This window comes from Siniperca chuatsi, linkage group LG24, assembly GCF_020085105.1.
Source record: "Siniperca chuatsi isolate FFG_IHB_CAS linkage group LG24, ASM2008510v1, whole genome shotgun sequence".
Taxonomy (NCBI): domain Eukaryota; kingdom Metazoa; phylum Chordata; class Actinopteri; order Centrarchiformes; family Sinipercidae; genus Siniperca; species Siniperca chuatsi.
Window position 1 is genome coordinate 17188867 of NC_058065.1, and position 19622 is coordinate 17208488.

General features: G+C 39.1%; 1 protein-coding gene across 2 annotated transcripts in view; it reads left to right on the plus strand.

Annotated features, from left to right (window-relative positions):
* Positions 1-19622, plus strand: part of nlgn4xa (neuroligin 4 X-linked a) — a 163786-nt gene that overhangs the window by 48113 nt on the left and 96051 nt on the right. For both annotated transcript variants that reach the window (XM_044187937.1, XM_044187938.1), the window contains one exon: positions 11736-11888. In XM_044187937.1, the coding sequence (XP_044043872.1) occupies positions 11736-11888 (153 nt within the window). The remainder of the gene's footprint in view (positions 1-11735; positions 11889-19622) is intronic.

Here is a 19622-nt window from a genome sequence, read left to right on the forward strand (position 1 = left end):
GACAGGGGTCCGATCAGGCAGGCAGCGATGAATGCTGGTCTGCTAAGTAGCAAGCACTTTAAATGGTCTGATGGACAGGTGATGGGAATGGTAGGAACAGGGTTACTGCAGGGCAGGAGAGAGTGGCAGGATCTGAAATGACAGGATTTTTTATTAGGATGTCTAAAGCCCAACTGGACTAAAAGAGATCCTTCCAAGAGTCCTCAAACATAAAAACATCACTTTACTGTAATATATACAAACAGAAACAAACAATATTTGTACAAGTAGAACACTTAAAACCCACAATTAGCCCAATACATTGTGCAGCACACAAAATAACATTAAAACAACAGAATACAACAATTAAAATCCTGCATCCAGCATGAAACCCACCTTATATACAATGAAACACATCATCATTAACTACATTTTTCATTGTCTCATACATTAAGGAGATATTTTTTTAAACTATTTGTAGCCATTTCCCTAGTCCACCTTAGACAAGCCTGATAGGAGAATGCTTTTACCAAGCTCTAATTTAGGATTTTGCAAGACATAATTTGTGCCTGTAGTTGTTCTCGTATTGACCAAGTGTCACCAAATGGAGTCGTTTATAAATAGCTCTTGGTTTCTTCTTATGATGTACATTATACACTCAAAAGGCTTTTGTCAATGGTGTCGTTCACAGTCAACCACCAAAGAGTACAATGTAATTCAGTCACTAGGGTGTCATACACACACCTCAAGACAATTCTAGCTGCCTTATTCTGCGCCTTTTGGAGCCTTCCTATCTCACCGATAGCCGCATTGCCTCAAATGGCTGAGCAATGGCTGACCTGACAGCCAATTAAGGCTTGGGTTAACTGTTTCATTACCTCCAAAGGCAAATAATGAGCTATCCATCGAATCATCCATGCTGTGCTAGTGATCTTTTTTGATAAATGACTGATGTGGAGAGTCCATGATATGCGATAATCTAGATAAATGCTTCATACACGCGAACACAATAATAACCCAAGTTCTTTTATAAATGAAAGTTTTATTAACTACTAACTACACACACAATAAACTACTGACTACACAAACACAACTATAACTACTAGACACACAAATGAACAGATAAATGCAACCATGAACGAATGATATGAACACAGCGATGAACCATTAATAAATTAAATGAGGACCATTCGATACCAGATGATGCAGTGAATGATTATTTTGTTAAGCATTATTAACTTGTGTAAACACAGGAAACCACTACGTGTAAAATTCTTAATAATTAGCCTACCAGTGAAATAAACTAGGCACTGTTCAGCAACTGAGAAGTTTTGGAAAGTCAAAGGATACTGTTGAGAACTATTGTTCCTAACTTTGATCTACATTTCTTAATTACTCTTATTAAGCTAAAGCTTCAAACCATTATCATAGAAAAAAAAGTATCTGTTGTTTCACCTGAGTTTTGGCTAGGCAAGGTAGGTGTTGCTCTGGAGGGGAGATAAGAAATAGCGCCATTCCTCTGGTGTACTCTGTGGGCGATCAGTCCTGGTTGGAGCTCCCCGGAGTTCTACGGTTAAATGGTAAATGGTAAATGGACTGTACTTGTAGCACCTTTCTAGTCTTCTAACCACTCAAAGTGCTTCAATTCTGCAAAATGGTTCCGGACGCGATGTCGGTCCCAGGTCAGATATCTCAGGCTGATGAAGCTTCCTCGGTTTAGTTGTTATGGCAACACGGTGTGACTGTCTGCCAGATGTTGACAGAGTTTAAAGTCTGTTACGGTGGTATCGTTAAGACACAGGTGCTGTAACAGAATGTAGTAACTTCTTTAATCTAGGAGCAGCAATTTAGGAGTGCTAATAGAGTTTCTTTCCTTAAAAGTTATGTTTTTGAGTCTCTGTCGCTCCGTCTTTCTATCTCTCTCTACTTCTCCTTCTTTGCACCAAGTAACTGGTGCATAAAGTCCAGGGTTTCTTCTGTTCTAACCTTTGTCGTGTTAGACCCCAGAAGTGGAACCAGCTCTTTTAGCAGTCTTCTTTAAGAGCTTGCTCAAAGTTGGATGTCCATCTTCGGTGGGACTTGGGGATTCAGCGCAAATCTCTCTGTCTCAGGGAAGCAAACTGGTCTCCTGGCGGTTATGGATGGGGGGGCAACAGCAGATAAGGGCCTTCTGTGTCAAAGATGAGAAGATCTTGAAGTGCAGAGGCCAAGAGCACAGTCAAGAGGTTTCCTCTTGTTTTTGTATTCTTCTGTAAAAAGGGGCAGGGGTTTTGTTCTTAGCACGGAACTTATTCCACCTCCACTAGATCTATCTTATCCTAAATCTTGTTCTAATTTATTTCTAAAGAACTAGTAAAGTTTTAAGGCTACAAGTTTAATTCTCCCATGCTAAAGCTTGGTCTCATCACTTGCTGTAAGGTAACACACACTTTTAGGAATAAAACTGGATAATATCCACTTAATAGTAATTAACAGACAGTGTTAATTAAATGTCTTACATGGTAAAATATGTTACAACATCTTATTTCATGACAATGCACCATATATAGTCTATACATATATCTGTAACAGTAAATGAAATAGTAAAATAAAATCAACAGTTTATGTCCATATATTTAAGAAATCTTTGAATCTCAGGAATGTCTTTTGCCTGCCTGTCTCTCCTCTCAGAAGAATGGGGAGGGGCAGCAGACACACATGAACTCTGAGGGATTCAGCATTCCACTAACAATTTCTTTTATTACCAGCCATGATAAATTAATTGTTGTGTAGCTACATATTCATGTTTCCAGTTTCATTAGCTATTCAAAGAGTCTAAACACACTATTGTGGCTACAAGACATGAAGTGAGTACAGAATGAGGCTATCATAACACATCATAATAGGCTAATACCCAACATTAAGTAACCTTAGGCATGTTTAACTGATTAATATTAAGGTTAAAACAACAAGAACTCAGTTTAAAATATTCTTTGAAATATGTCATTAGAGTTGAAAGCAAGGACTTACACTAATGAAACTGTATCCCAAATTATCACACGTCACTGAAAAATAGTCAACTATATTACCCTTGTCCATCTGTCCCAGCCACTGGTCAGTTAAAGCGCTTGGAGTAGTCAGAAAGACTAGAAAGGTGCTATATAAGTACAGTCCATTTACTATTTACCATTTCATGTCCACAAGAGCTGTCCATGTGTCGAAGTGTCCTGTTGAACCCCCAAATGCTCCCATTGTATGTATATGGGATAAAAATGTTAGTCATTTTGGTCTGCCAAATAAATGTAATGAAATGATACACTAATGTTTAAAAATTAACCTCAGAGATTTGTTTTTATGAAAGCTGAATTTTCCTTTTCCCAGGAGAATGATCCCAAATTGGTTTTATGAAGTGATATCTCTTATTTTGTTCAGGAAACTGTAATTTATTTAGTCTCACTCTGTCTGGATCTTTTAAAAGCTTGAAGTTCCTCTGGGGGTTTCTTTACACCAGTTAGGAAATACCATCATACATATATTGGATTTGCACGTAACAGATGTAGCATAGTTTACCTCAAATTAGAAGGGCTAGATCTTTGGGAGATGGTACTCTGTTGTTAAAATGGATTTAAAAAAGACAATATCTTCTTTGGAATTGCAAGAGGAAACCCAGTGCTTTTGATTGTGTAGGCAGAAGTGTTCCTACTCAGACATTACTAGCTCAGTTTTAGTGTAATAGAGATACAGATAGAAGCAAAAGAACATTACAAGTGTCAGCTTTTGATGATCTTAGTTTCTGCTGTGCCACATTGAAACTACAGGAAAAAGACGAACACTTGCACACTTGAAATAAGATTTCTATATAGTGAAAGGTCTGGATGAAGAGCGTCTTCAGGCACTATCTTGGCTTGTCTGTGTTTTCAGGAGAACATGTAGGATCGATGCACTCTGACTGTTTGAACATCTGCAGTGGCAATGAATTACTCCTGCAGATCCCCTGTGGTTCCACATACAGTATACCTCAGTGGCTGCTGCAGAGAAACCTTGCAGCACTGCAGACTACCTCTCTCAGACCTTATGTGCTGTACTCTCCCACATAATTTCTTATAAAAGTTTGCTCTTTATCGTTAAATGAGCTTTTGTCATTGCTCGTCTTAAGAGTACTATTTGAATCAAATGTACCCTCAATTAAAATTATTCAGTTATGTCCCCAGAATAAGAAGTGTTAAGGGCATATCTAGAATTGCTTTTTGAGATTTTACTTTACTTTCCTCATTTGAAAAAACACTTTAGAAAGAACATTATGGTGAGTTCAAAGCACAGGGGCTGCATATATACAGTATTCAGTGCACTTATACTGTATGTAAAGTACATATATATAATATATATCAATGTATGGCTTTGACCAATATTCCATACATGTAAGTCACATACATGTACATATATACCACATATATCAATAAAATATAGGATAATTGGCTGTTTTAATTCCATACATGTTTACATTATTCTATCTCTCTCTCTCTGTCTTCCTATATACACACACACACATATATCACATATATCACCATGGTCACTGAGAATTCTCAATTCTGATTGGCTGGCAGGTCTCGATTAATTTCTAGTAACTGGACAGTAAAATTGGACTTTGACACACGTGTTTGTTCTAAATTAGCAAGCCAGTGTTAAACTCTAGGTTAGGACAGCAACAGTGAGACTTAGGTTTGGATTTGTGTAACCAATAAATAAATAATTATCACATCAATAATAAATAGCTTCTCAATGAGAACCACACAAATTATATTTTGATAGTTTGATATTTGCTTGAATCTGGATGGTAGGTGGAGGGGAAAAGTAGGCAAAAGAGGATAGAAGAAAAACAGTAGGATGAACGAAGGGGATACTGTTGGGAAATTAGCTCCAATGAATCTTTTAGCCTGATCAGGGACAGCTTCAGGTGAAAGAAAAGATGACTTGTGACCAAACCTGCACACAAAATAGAGAGATGTAGAGAAGTGGCAGGTAAGGGTGAGAGAGGGAAAGACAGACAACAATAGAGTTACATTAATGTGTCTGTGTGTTCGCGAGGGGGAAAGAAAAGCATACTGTGTGTCTGTGAGAAAGAGAGACCAGTATGTTTCTACAATGTATGTTTCTATCATGCAGCCCAATGCAGCGCAACTCTCTATTCGTGTAGGTTGTGTGTGTTCAAGATTTAAGAACACTCAGTGAATTGTCTCTTTATATGTGTGAGACAACCAAGCAAACAAAAATTTGTCACGATTAAAACTACTAGCCCAGCCTTGTGAAACATACTCCTTCCTATTTAGGTAGATGTTGCCTGGCAATGCAAGTGGCAGGAATTCTATATATATTATATACTATAATAGTTCATGATATTTAAAACAAAAAAAGCAAGATCAAGATTCCCTCCCTAGAATGTGTTATTAGTTATAAATGCATGAATGAGTGATCATTTTAATTTGATTACATATGGCATTTTGTTGGTAAGTGGCCATAGTATAATACCATCCAAGTTCTAAGTTTCACAGAGGCAAAGAGGCACCAAATGCAAAGTGGAAATTGTCGGGTATTATCCCTTACATACATATTTATAATACTTAGTACTAAGCACTAAGTACATTAAGGTATGAACATGTTGACATATCTCAAATACATTTTTTAAATAAATGTTTTCTGTCAGATATAGCAATATATATATATGGCCCCATTATATTGGCCCCATATTATATAATATGTACAATATTTTACATACCTGTATGCCTATAAAAATAATACTCCTGTTACATATTAGCCCTTACAGTTTTTAATATATGAAATGAATAATGTGAAAAGCCGATAATGGATCAAAATACATGATCATATACTGTAGGTAAACATATATAGTCCATACTTAATATCAATGTTCATATATTGTCACATTCTAGATTTAAATGTTTTAGTTTATTTTATACAATATACTCACCATACTGTATAATAATAGTTGTTCCTGACAGGTTTGTGTTTGACTTTGGGCCAAATAATGACTTTCTGTGACTCTGGAGAGATGAGGCTGGCTGTTTTTTGGCATGTCAGTAGAACTGTATTGAACAGGAAGTAGGTTGCTGTCTGTGGAGAGCATGCTGGGACAGACAGGGGCAATGGCAGTTACAGTGGTGGAGGCAGAGGCGGCAACAGGGCCGCATTTTACGTCGCCTCCATTAACTGCCATTTGTATTCGTCTGGCTAACAGTAGAAAACGCTGAAGGCAATGGAAAATTCAGATAGGCCCGCTCGAACAAGCTCCCCCCTCCTCGCAAACTCCATCCCCTCCCTACCCTCACCCATATAAAGATGAGTAATGTGTGCAACACAAGCGTAGCCAGTGGAGGAATACATTATCCCCCTGGCCTGGGTGGCAGTGATGAATGTCTGGGATAAACTTGCTGCACAGTCACCCAGGAATCTCCACAGACCTGATAGAGCGCAGAGAGTGAGAGACACACAGATAGAGAAAGAGAGAGAGAGAGAGAGAGAGCACTTGAAACAGTTTGATTTCTTTAGTTTTAAGTGCACTCCACGCTGACAGGACTGGGACATGGTGCCCCGAGACCACCCTCTCCTTCCCCAGTTTCCCCAGCCATAAAACATGGCTCTAAATCTGCAGGGCATCTCTCTGTTGGATCAAAGTACCCTGAGTGGACACTTCCTCCCTCCTGACTTCTGATTCTACCACTGCACTACACCAAAAGAGATGGGTGGAGAGCCAGTCGAATAGTTTTGTCTGAGCCCACAGATCCCTGCAGTGACCATCAGATGCGTATCAGTTAGAGACTATGACAACTTAATGGCAGCGCTCCTGTTTTATGTGCATCTGCCTCTTCAAGGTTGTTTCTGCCGCCCACACTGTTCTCTCATAATGTGGAACTGAATGACAAACAGGAACTTATTGACACCATCCTGCCATCCTACCTCTGTAATTAGCAGGCCTATATTTAACCAGAGTTAATCTGTCCGGGACGTCGACCCTCGCTCCTCCTCAGGCTTGCTGTTTAGAACCCTCACCCCCCGCTTGGTTGCAGGTGAGGAGTTGTGAAAGAGATGCAGGTGCATTAGCAATGCCGAGGCACCCACTCAGAGCACAGTAGAGATTAATAACCTGTCACCGTGGGTTGCTTTCGACTCCTTTGCCTCACTGTTTTCTTTTGCGGAGGAGGAGAATGATACACTCCTCCTGCCCTGCGCCTGCCTGGCTGTGTTGCTCTCTGCCAAGCCTAATGATGTGCAACTTCTACAGTACAGCCAGCTTTCCAGTTGCTCGTCATTGAGCATCTCGCCACAGCCTATGGCAACTAGAAGGGAAACCAATAATTGATGGGGGCAGCGGGCATCCTCTTTAAACCAATTACACAGCACAGTCTGGATGGTGATTTCAAATGACATTCATGTTCCTGAGCATACACTAAATTTATAAAAGCCAGTGCTCAAATAATGGCTGAATCTCAAATAATAGGCCAGCATGAACAAATAAAGGCTTAGTAAAAAACATTGGGGAGAGGTGGAATTACCTGTACTATAATAGCTCACATAGTATTGAGTATAATGTACAATTCCACAGCACTAATACTGTCATGTCATACTCACCTGAGTTTTTCTCCTTTTTTAACAGATATTCAGTCATTTTCATTCCTTACCTATTTCCAGTTGCTTCCATTTTGCCATTTTTTGAGCATGGTTGAGCTACTGTCTTTTAAGCTTGACACTTCTTGCACTGATGTTTAACATGAAAATCCTTCCAATGGCTCAAATGGCATAATCCATTTACTGGCAGGGTTTAGGGGTTAGATATTCTCGAGGGTCAGGGTTATAGGGTTAGTGCTTGTCTACATATTCTGCATAATGAAAGCAGCACGTTAGCAGTGCAACAGCAGAAGCTTCAATCCTCTGTCAGTGTATGGACACAGGATGCATTCAGGCACAGTGGTGCTGTGTAAAACAGCTGTATTGATTTAAATAAAGGCGCATCTGAAACATCAGATGCGTGTGAGACGAACAACTGAAAAACATGGCTGAAAAATCTCCAGTGTAAGCCATTAGAGGGCTAACCCAAGGCTTTTCATTTGAAACTTTTCCAAGAAGTGTTGCGTTTCATTGACGGCAACTTAATGATGGTCAGAAAAATAGTTATACTCATGTCATATACCATGTTTCCAAGCAGCATTAAAAGCCTTGAGTTAGGGTTCCATAACCCTACAGTGACAGAAAAAACACTGCAAAATAGAAGCTATTGGTGAATGAAAACAATAATTATGTTAGAAACACACAGCAGCAGAGTGATGACTATGTCAAGACTCTGTTGTTGTACTGATGCAATTAGTGTTTAGTTTGCATAAACAGTAAATTAAAACAGGAGCAGGTCAGAAAACAGGGAGGCTTATCACTAAATTATTATAAAACAGAAAATTAGCAATAAACTCCTGTCTCTATTATAAGCTTGTTTCAAATAAAGGCCTGGTTTTCTGCAGTTGAGGTAAATAGAAGCCACTATTTGAGAATTTATGGCAAGCACAATATCATGGCTTTAAATCTCTCAGCACACAAACTGGCCCACTCTCCTCTCAATTTGATATTTTCCTCAGCAGATGCTTCCATTCCGAATGACATTTGAGAGACCTCCAAGCAGCCTGGTCGGCAGGGCCGAGTATAATGGGTTTGTTCAGCTGTTGGTTCCAGGCAACTGAAGCTTACTGTTGTGCATGAGTGATGAGAAATGCTGGGCCATGTGAGGACAACTATGATACTTCTTTATTTTCCTTGGGTTAAAAGGAGTGAAGTAAAAAATTATGTCCATAAATACAACTTCTGCGTCAGACTGCCTGTTTTTAAGTCTCAGTACAGGGCACCCAGATGACTTCATGTTAGAATCAGCTGAGGGTTCCTGATGATGAAGATGCTGCTGGCTGATTTATTGTGCACCCTACTTGTTGAGAGGATTCATAGCTTCTTCTTCCATCTTCTTTCATGCAAAGGACCCATTCTTAATTTATAATCACCACCTACACATGTACTAATCACCCATCTTAATCACAACTGGAGAGCCTCATAAACAAGGTATTCATCTGGCCTAATTGCAGGGTTCCCTGCACATTACACAAAGAATAAATGGAGCAGGCAGGAGAGGAGACAAATGTAGAGATTACAGGGTTAAAGCCGTGGAAATTCTTATCAGAGTATGCTGGAGAATGTCAAACCATATCTCTAACACCATCTATCCTTATGTGCTATACTGTAAAAATGTTGTTAAATTAAAAAAGGTCAAACTAATTTCCCTGTTGTGTAAACACTGATACTGTTTAGTGTTTGCTTGTTGATTATAACATCAAGAATGAATGTCATCCTGATTCACTCCAAGCTGTTACTGTTCTTTATATTGAAGGCTCAATCAGGATTAAAAATGCACCCTATGTGTTGCTTTCAGCCCAGGGTTCCCTTGTTGGATCTGTGTATTGGCTTTTTTAATACAACCACTGGGGTGCCAAAGTCAGGAATAATCAGTTCTCCATAGTGGATTTTACCCTTAAATGCATTGGTTTGTTGCCAAACATTCCTACTAGAGAAATAACAAATAAAAAAATCAGCTGATAAATCAGCCAGATGGACGTATAGACCATATGAGTTTAGCGCAACTATGCCAATAAGTAACAAGAAATGTCAGTAGAGAGATGTCAAAGGCATGTTTGAGGTCATTTAGAGTCCTCATTACATAGTTTGTCCACCAAAGATCACTGACAAGTATTTTTACACTGTAAAATGTCCTTCTTAGTACTTCACAATTCTTCAAAAAAAAAAAAAGTTTCTTAAATCCGTATTTGTTAATTAGAATCTGCTGATATGTCATTGTTATTTATATCTTTCACCGTAGCCTATTATTTTATGTTTTGTTACTGTGCCATCATATGGTAATACTGTGGGAGTAAGCTAACATAAACAAACTTCTTCATCTTTGTGTCTGCATTTATTCATAGTATCAATGACACAACATTGCCACCATTAACCCAAACAGGAAAACACAACATGACCAACTATTAAGTGCACACCGTTCAAAAATGTATTTAGCAAAAACAACAAAAACAGCATCAATAAACCGAACTCTCTTACAAACCTGAGGTATGAAAAACATAACCAATTCCATACTAAAGCAAGGGCATAAAGTTCAGTAGGGGCAGGACATGTCCCTATCAATATCCAGCCACTACTGAATTGTCCCTTACCATAATTTTGATAAAAAAAATTAAAATATAACCACTGTTGTCTGTAAGTTTCCAGTCAATGTATTGTCGGTGTCTGTCAGACAGTCTGATGGAGATACTAACATAGCACCAGAGCAATAACTTAATGCACACCAGAGTATAGGGCAGGTTGATTTATAAAAAAGTATTATGACTTTATTCTTGTAATCTTACGACTTTTTTTCTCTTGACTCAGCAGGGATGATATTAAATGAGAAAAGTTGATCTACAGGAGAATACATATTTGAAAGCAAGGCAGAATGCCTGAGAGCCTTATTGCATTTTATTACATTATATGTCACCTGCCGCCTGAATTTTGTGTTTCCCTTTACATAAATAAAGACATTTCCACCATATATTGATGCAGAAAAAAATCACCAGAATGCAGGAAATGAAGTGTTTAATGCTCAAAAATTCGTTCAGTCATTTTCAGGCTTTTCACTTGTGTCCCCACCAATGTTGAAATGAAACCTAAGACCTTGTTCAAAAGACATTAGTAAAAGAATATTTTTTGAAAATTTTCACATTTTAACAAAATGCTGTTTAAAAGCTGTTTGAAGAAAGTAGGGAGTAAATAGCTTAATTGAATAGGTATGCATTTAAGGGCTAAATGTAATTTAAGGGTATTCATTTAAGAGTTAAGTATCAAATGTAAGTAAGTACTCATTATGTGTGTCATGTTGTTTTCCTGCTATAGGTACAATTTCTTATAACACTGTTATCTGCAGAAACAAGGAATCTCACCCACTCATCATCAACTGCAATTTCTTTTTTTTGTAACTTCTATTGTCCTCTCACTGGGTTCAATTATAATTATGTGTATGTGGTGTGGTGTGTATATTACCCCCTTTTCTATTTTCACGCTTTTTTATGTATCTAGTAGATGTCTACATGCAGAGCCTCACTAGGGGAACAAGGGGCAAAAATGACCTATGGGCTCCCGACTCTCCCCAGGTTCCCCAAGTTAGTTTTATTTGATTAAATGCAAAGAAAATAATTATTTAAGAAAACACACTATGGAAGTATAATATCAAGTGAAATATTTAAGGAACTAACACTAGATTGTGACATTTGGCCACTCTGCATGGGGCCCTCAATGGTCTTGGGCCCTGGGGCAGTTGCTTTGCATTTAGTTTGCTTTGCTAATCAATGCATGCAGCTATTTTGTACTTCTTCATGAGATTAATGAGGTTTACCTTTGTTTTACCTAACCTTATCTTTATAATGTAACTCAAAATTGAAATACTAGAGTAAAAGTAGCTCAGACAATATATGAGTAAATGTACTTAATTGGTTACTTTGCACCGCTGACCTCAGATATGTAAAAAAAAAAAAAATCCTTACATCTGTTTTAAAACCTGCCCAACAACACATCAAAATTGCAGCTACACATAGTTCAGCCACATCCTGCATGTGGTTTTCCATCAAATGCTTGCTGGATACAAAAGCAACATTTTTATATATTTTATATTTTCCTTTTCTTCTTTGCAGATATCCATGATGAGAATGGGTTAAAGCCAGTCATGGTTTACATCCACGGAGGCTCCTACATGGAGGGAACCGGCAACATGATTGATGGGAGCATCCTGGCCAGCTATGGGAACGTCATCGTCATTACAATCAACTACCGGCTCGGAGTTCTGGGTGAGTCCACCAATCTGGGGCTTTAATTAGTTTGTAGAAGCCTGATTGAGTCCAAATGTGAGTTATTGATTTAGTGATTGATTTAATGACTAATTGGGTTCCATTATTCCACCAACTGGCTGATTTATGTGTGAGGGAAAGCTACAGTACAATATTTATGTTGCTATTTGGGTGCATGCAGGGAGCTGGACAGTTGAAACCTTCTTAAGCTCGTTATGATTATATTTTTCAATCTTTGATGCCAATTAAACTGGAATCTCTCATGGTGTGTATGTTTTGATGGGTTTCTGATATCATTCTTGTAGAGCAAATATATACTGAAGCAAATCAAGCAGGTTAATCCACTCACATACACACTTATGCAGATATGTTTGATAAACCATTCTCGTTCTTGATTGCATGCGTGGCTTGTGGGGTTTTCCACCTCCAGCTATCATGAGTTTTGTTTTCCCAGTGCCAGTCAGCTGCTAATGGCAGTGTAGGTGGTAGTTTGCATTTTTCTGCATTCTTCTCTTTATTTCAAATGCTTGTATTCAAATGCAGCCTTGAATGACCCCCACAGAAAAGAAAAGCACATGCAAATTAAACGAAGACTTACATTTGTAGCTTTGTCAATTACTTTAATCATTGTGTAGCATCAAACATCAAGTAGCCTCAAAAATTCCATGCTGGAAAAATTGATCTGTTGTGATCTGAGCCGGTATTTACACCACAGTGCTGTGCATATAATTTTGTTCTCGTCTGAAAGATGAAAGTAGTTTCTGGCTCACACCAGGATTCTTTATCTTGCCTTTCACATAAAGGTTTGGGTTCTGAATGTCTATTGCCCAAGAAAATGTCTGAGTCTGAGAGGAGCCTGATAACATCAAACGTTTTGAGGGAAAGAGTTTTGAAATTTCAGCCACTGTATATTGAAAGCATAGCTGTGGCCATTTTCTGTTCAAGTTGAACCAGTGTTTGCTGTGGAAATGGTGGCTGAAAAATATTTTTAACCTGCTTCTCAGAAAGTATATTTTGCCTAATTCTAAGTGTAACCTCTAAATTGGCCAGAAAACATTCCTCTGAACCTGTCTTTTTCTTTGTAAAAACAGCTTGTAATGACGAATTGGTGACTGCAAGCAAAGTTCATCCCTCAGGGGCAGGTTTACTTAGCCTGTCAGAGCTGCAAAATTTTACATCAACATAGTGGGAGATTTATGAACACAGATTACGTAAATGGGCAAAGATGCTGTTGAGTTCATTTGAATGTACTGTTGTATTGAGATCTGATGCTGGGCTGTTTAAGAAGCATCTTACACATGCCTGAAAAATAAAGGAAGTGAGCTTGAAATGTTGGTTGAAGAAACCATCAAACATCTGTCAACAACTTTCACAATCTTGCAAGATGGAGGGTTATATGGGAGGAAATAGCAGTTTGACAATGCTGTCAGCTCAACAAAAAGCTACGGTTAAATTTAAACTGGAGTTTGGCATGAGCTGGGAGCTTGTAGAATGTTTTCACATGAAAATGAAAACAGACTCCCTGTCTACACACTAGCAGCACAGATTATACACCTGATTCTCCCAGACTCTCAATCACAGATACAGTTGCCTTTGATACAGCCATTTGTAACCCAAAGTTTGTATACCACATATAAACATCCTAAAAATGCGTATTGCTAGAGTCCTCCAAATTAAATGACAAAATACGTTATTTTTATAACATTATAGAATGACACAAACAAGTATTTTCTGACCTGATAAGTGACTATCGACAGGGCGACATAATTTGTCTGTGCCTTCTAAAACCTTTACAAATCACTGTTAAAGAACTTTGTCACTTGAATGTAAACATGTCATTTTTGGGGCATTTGCTGAAACAACAGATCCTGACATTTGTCATGGGACAGTGTGACAATGTCATTATTTTATCTATAAATTTTCTCTGTTGAGTTTCAAGAAAATTTACTATAGAAATGTATATCAATATTGCGATATAAATTATGTATACCATGATAGAAGGTATTATTCATATCACCCAACACTAGTAATGATGACAATGTTAGCACTTGGGAAGACATGGGTGGTGGTGATGGTGATGCATACTCTATTTCTCCATATCTTACAGTAAACTGTATAATTTTTGTCATAGCTTTTAGAATAGTTACAGGAGATGACAAAAAGGCGGTAACATATATAGGACAGAATGAAATGTTGTTGTGACCAAAGCCAACCACATAAATACAGCAATGTAGTCAATCCAAAATGGCGTCCACAACTCAATTTATATAGACACTAATACAAAATAACATGTAAAGCTATAAAAGCTATAAAAAATATAAAAGCTATAAAAAAATTCTCCATGCACAGCTTACCAAAGGCTTATATTCTTCTATATAGTTATAAAATACTGTAAATGATATGGCATACAATAAACAGATGCCTCAATTTTTCAAACAAAGCACCAAACTATATCTGAATGTTTGCTGGTGTGTACAGTTCAAATCTCTGTTGCTATTTTTGTACAGAAAATGAATTCTTACGATATCCAGTTACAGGCAAATAATATTGGTCTGGGTATGATCCTGTTTCAAATCAAATGTACTTGCACAGACTTAGCCTTGGTTAATAGCAATATACCCATATAACCCTTATCCTGGTATTAGGTGTGAATTTCTGTTTATCTTCATTGTTTGCAGCTTTAAATTAGATGTTATTTGCCGTGTGGTTTCTAAGATGTTTGTATGTGACTCATTGTCTGTTGAAGTGGAGCCACAGTACATCCTTATGCTCATGCTACCACAGCTGCTCTGCTTTGGTCTGCTTACCATTTGTTATAAGGCCGAGCTGTCTGCACCAGTCACTATATTTAGTTGCCTGAGAGCCGGGGGGGAAAGGTGTTCTGGAAAAGTGTGCACTGCAGAGAGAAAAAAAGCGATGATGAGATGGACAGAGAGAGAGAGAAAGAGAGAGAGAGCGAGAGAGAGAATGCAGATGAGAATACAGATAGTGACAACAGAGGAAGGAGAGTAGAACAGCGAGAGAGAAACAGAAAAGAAACCACAGTGACAATGTAGAAATGGTGATCTTGTTAGGCTGCAGATTTTGATGTACAAACACACCTGTCCCCAAACCACAACCACCAAAGTGTATGTGGCTCTGACAGAAAATAGTGTTCCATCTCCACTAATTGACACACAGTAGATTCACCCTGTATGCTCATATTAAATTCTTGTGTCGTTGCAGTCACTGGAGGGAAGTCGTCAGTGCAAAGAAAAGTGACAAAAGCTAAGACTGTAAACTGAAACAGCACTGAGCAGTGGTGGTCCAAACAGAATTGGACTCATTGGTATTTGGCGTCTTTCTGGTCCCTTTATCATTGAGCACAATAGACCGGTGTTATGCCAAAAATGGTTTCACCTAGAAGTGTCTGTCCCTTGATGGTGCTTGTTAATTTGGTGGAGAAAAGCTTACCATTTCTACCAGTCATGATAACATTGTACTCACTTAACTCTTGTTTTTTCCATAGTGGCTTGATAATGGTTTTCCATAGGATAGCATTGTTTACCTTGATAATGCTGGTTCACACAAACCACAGTCGCCTGCAACTCACAAAGGCTGTTTCTTCTTTATTCCATCTCCTTGCATCAAGGCTAGATTACAAACCAGGCAAAATGGACCCCAGACAGACTCAGGGGGCCACTGAATTTTCAACAGGTGTAGAGGGGTTCTGTATCAAAATCTAGCTTTAAGCACTTAATTGTTTCAGTTTGATGGTGCATATTTCTTAATAAATTCAGACTGATGGGCCCAACAGCAAATTTCTGCCCTGGGGCCCCCTAATAGGTTAGTCAAGACATGCCTGCAATGTTTAAAACTGATCTGCCTGATCAAATTGAGGTGAATATGTAGATATTTTGTTGTTTGGACACATTTTTATTGAACAATTGCACAGCTAACTAACTCTGTCACAAATACAGCTTAACAATAAAAACCTCCCGGTGGTTCCCCTCTGGAAAGCTTTTAATGTGAAGCATCAGCTGCAGGAAAGTTACTGTTTGCAGTAACTTAATATAGCTCCGATATGGCTACACAAAAGCATATATTAAACATTGAGGCTCATATCTGTTAGACAAAAGTAAGAACAGTAATGTAGGAGTGAAAGGTATGTACTATACTATGAAAGGTGAATATGAAAGGAAAGTAGCTGAGCACAGCAAGACATTCTCTATAGTTGTCAGCACAGCCACACCTGTGTTGAGCCAGTTTACTTTACTGTAAGACTGTCCCAGCTTGGCCGTGGTCAGCCCTGCTACCAAGTGTAGATCAGCACAGTGATCCTCTACTGCGAGGCTGCAGTGGAAATGCATGTCTTCACAGCGGAGGTACAACGCAATTCAATTTGGCTACTTGGCCAGTGGAAGAACAGTTCAAGAAATTGTTGAGCTCTGGGAAGACAGTAGCATTGCTACAACAAAGTCTGATGAGGCAAGAAGCGTTAACAGTAAGACGATCAGAACTGAAAGTGAGTGCACCTGAAGTGTCACAAGTAACACTTTATTGCACAGAAAAACTGTGCGGTCAAATACGGCATGCACAGCAGGTCAAAGTTAAAGCAAGAAGTAAACTGTGTCCGTAAACTGTGATTGATGTTTGAGCTAAAGACTAACCTGGAAATTTGTTTCCAACCTTTCTGATCTTATGACTGCTTGTGTTTCTTGACTAAGATTAATGACTGTCCCTCACAGGGATAGTAAGACAAACGTGTGACCCGTGAAACTCAAAGGAGCAGACCCAAAATGGAGGACACATTCTATTTGTCCTCAGGATAGCGTGCGGCTTAGCTAGATATGCTACCACGCTATCTGGGTCGTTTAAGATGTGTGTGTAAGTGCATATGTACGTGTAAAGGTGTGTGGGTTAGTGGAGAGGAAGGAGAAAGAAAGCACACAATGTAAGGCACAAGAAATTTCAAATGCCATGGTAAAGCACAATAGCTGTCCCTTTATCACACAGGAACCCGGCAGCTAACTTTCATTCATCAGACGTGTTACTGGACATTGGTCTGATAAAGCTATTAGCTTCCACAGTGGCTATAGAACTAACACAGTTCAACGTTTCAAAAGTGTGGTACCGATACATAATGGAACAGTAGTCCGTTACTTCACACAATTAGCGAAGCACAATTCACAACAATGAAGCTTAGATGAAATAACACACAGTTATAAAATCTAGCTCTGCCCAGACACAAGCCTCTTACTTGGGATCACTCTTGATAGCGATTTAATGCGTCAGTCCGTTTGGATTATCCGGCAGAGTTCTCTCAGGCTCGGATACTGTTCGTTAATGGCTTCAACGGCTGAAACTGTTCCTTCAGATGGCAGTTGAGGGAAGCAGCAGTCGACTTTCAGTGGGATAAAACGGGGCTCAGTGGTTGCCGTTCTCTCCATGAAGAAAAACGGTAATTCCTTATCTTCCTTCTGCAGGCAAAGATTGTTATGTGGAGTATAACAATCTGGATCCAAAAAGCGTTTCAGCAAACACAAAACAGTCTGTCGCTCGTCCAGCGAGTTAAGACCTTCCTAGGGAAACAAAAGTTCAACATCGAGTGTCTCCTGAAGCGACCGAGGTCACGGTGGAAAGACTGTGAGCAGACTGATGCGCCATAGTGGGGCGCCAGGACTCGTCCAGTAGAAATCCAGATCCGATCTGATCACTTGTAAATAAAAGTGCGGACAGTCTGTCTTAAAGACCTGATTTGAGAAACAAATCTGATTTGCCTGCAGTCTGAACAAAGCCTTAGATTCACATGTGAAAGAGTGAGAAAGGTCTGCTAAACGTCTGTAAAACGGATACAGCAGTCCACACACCTCACAAGATTTCTGGGTGTTGCGGTTCAAATGATTCAAATAGATACCTACAGCTGCTCTGAGGAATGTGCTAACGTGCAATGCTGCCCAATGCATTGAGTGTGTGAACAGTGTGAGGCTGGGTTGATGCAGACATCTTCTATGAAGGGATGATGAGCTCTGCAGGCCGGGAAGCTTTCAATAGTGTCTGTGCCAGCAGGCTGATAAGAGAGGAGTGTGAGAGGAGTGAGAGAAGTCATTAGACACTTATCACCCCTCACCATTTTAACCTCACACACCTTGTTGGACAGCTGTCAGTGACTGTACCGCTTACACGTTCCTTCAGCTCATTTTCCTCAGGTTGATTCACTACTGTATCCAGTACATGCATAGAGGGATATAATGAGAGTAAAGGCAGCTAAAGTCACCGTTTATTTGCATGAAATAAACAGTGGGGAGGGGAAAGAGTTTCCCCTCGGGGATCAATAAAGTATTTCGGATTCTGATTCTGATTTTTGATGAATAGTGTGTACCATCTCCCGGGGGTTAACATTAATCTGTAATAACGTAGAATAGATAGAAGCAAATATCATCACAAGGCCTTTTAAGGGACAAAAATCTTGAATGTTCCTCAGAAAATATTTTTTAAACATTGCTTGCCTCATCTTGGCCAGTGGTTTATTTACTTGTTATTTATCGTGAAATTACTGCAATGATAATGACAAACGAAAATTTATGGTCTGAAGCACTGAAGCAGAGGTCATATTTAAATGTGCTGCTTAACAAACTTTTTCGTTCAAAGCTGAAACGCAGAATAACAAGGCAACGAAATGTACATGTTCACAAAAGAAGATTGGCTTGTCTTGGTCAAATTGCTGCATGACTCAGTAGACTGTAAAGAATCTATTTGACACCAGAAAGGAGGATGTTGGAGTCACTGGCGTCAGGATAGGCTGGTTCTATTATAATTAAAATTATAATGATGGTCTCCCATTGGTGGTGATTATTGAGCAATAATAATAATAAAAATTATAATTATAATTACAAAAAAGTTTTATTTTCACTCTTTCACTCATGTTTCATTTGACTCAGCCTTAGTGATAAACTACGAATTCATGATTAACACAGAAGTGTTAATCGTCAGGATCCTTAAGATCTGTTTGATTTAAAGTATGAGATAATCCAAAGCAGTGTGTGCATTAAAGGAATGGTGGCCACAGAGAATACTCCATTCTCATTGGCCAGAGGGTGTGCATTTATTTCAACTGCACAGCTCCAATCCTGTCTCCAATCCTGTCTCAGTCAGGGTCTGCCTCTACCTTATCAATTAAGGTTGAGGGCCAGGGTCACATTGTAGTTGTGATCTCTTTTATGCTAGCCGTCCTGCATCGTAGTGGTGCCTCTTAAATCTAGGACTGACACAGAGGAGTCCGCTACAGGCCAAGGTGCTCTCTCCACAAGTGGAAAGCAGAAAGAATATTGGCAATATTGAGAAAGTGCACACAGATCCATGGTGCATCACCAAATATGCCTCCTCGACAGCGTGGAGGGCAGTGCACAAATCACTGTTGATAGCTGCAGTGGGTCATCAGTGCGAACAGATTATGGTTCCAGCAGTGGGGTGCTGGAGGTGGACTCAAGAAGCTGTCACATGAGCCAGAGTGACGGTGAGCTTCATTACGCTGCACTGGGATTTGTCAGTGGCACATGGCACTCTCCATTTTCTCTCTATCTGACACCCCACTGCACATTGTGGCAAGACTTGATGTCTGATGGAGATGTGTTGCTGTTTTGATCTCTATTTGCTACAAACCAGTAGGAGAGAAAAAAATCTCAGCTGATTCACAATTTTACTCCCTTTATTGATTCACTTCAATTATATTAAAGCTCATTAGAACAGAGATAG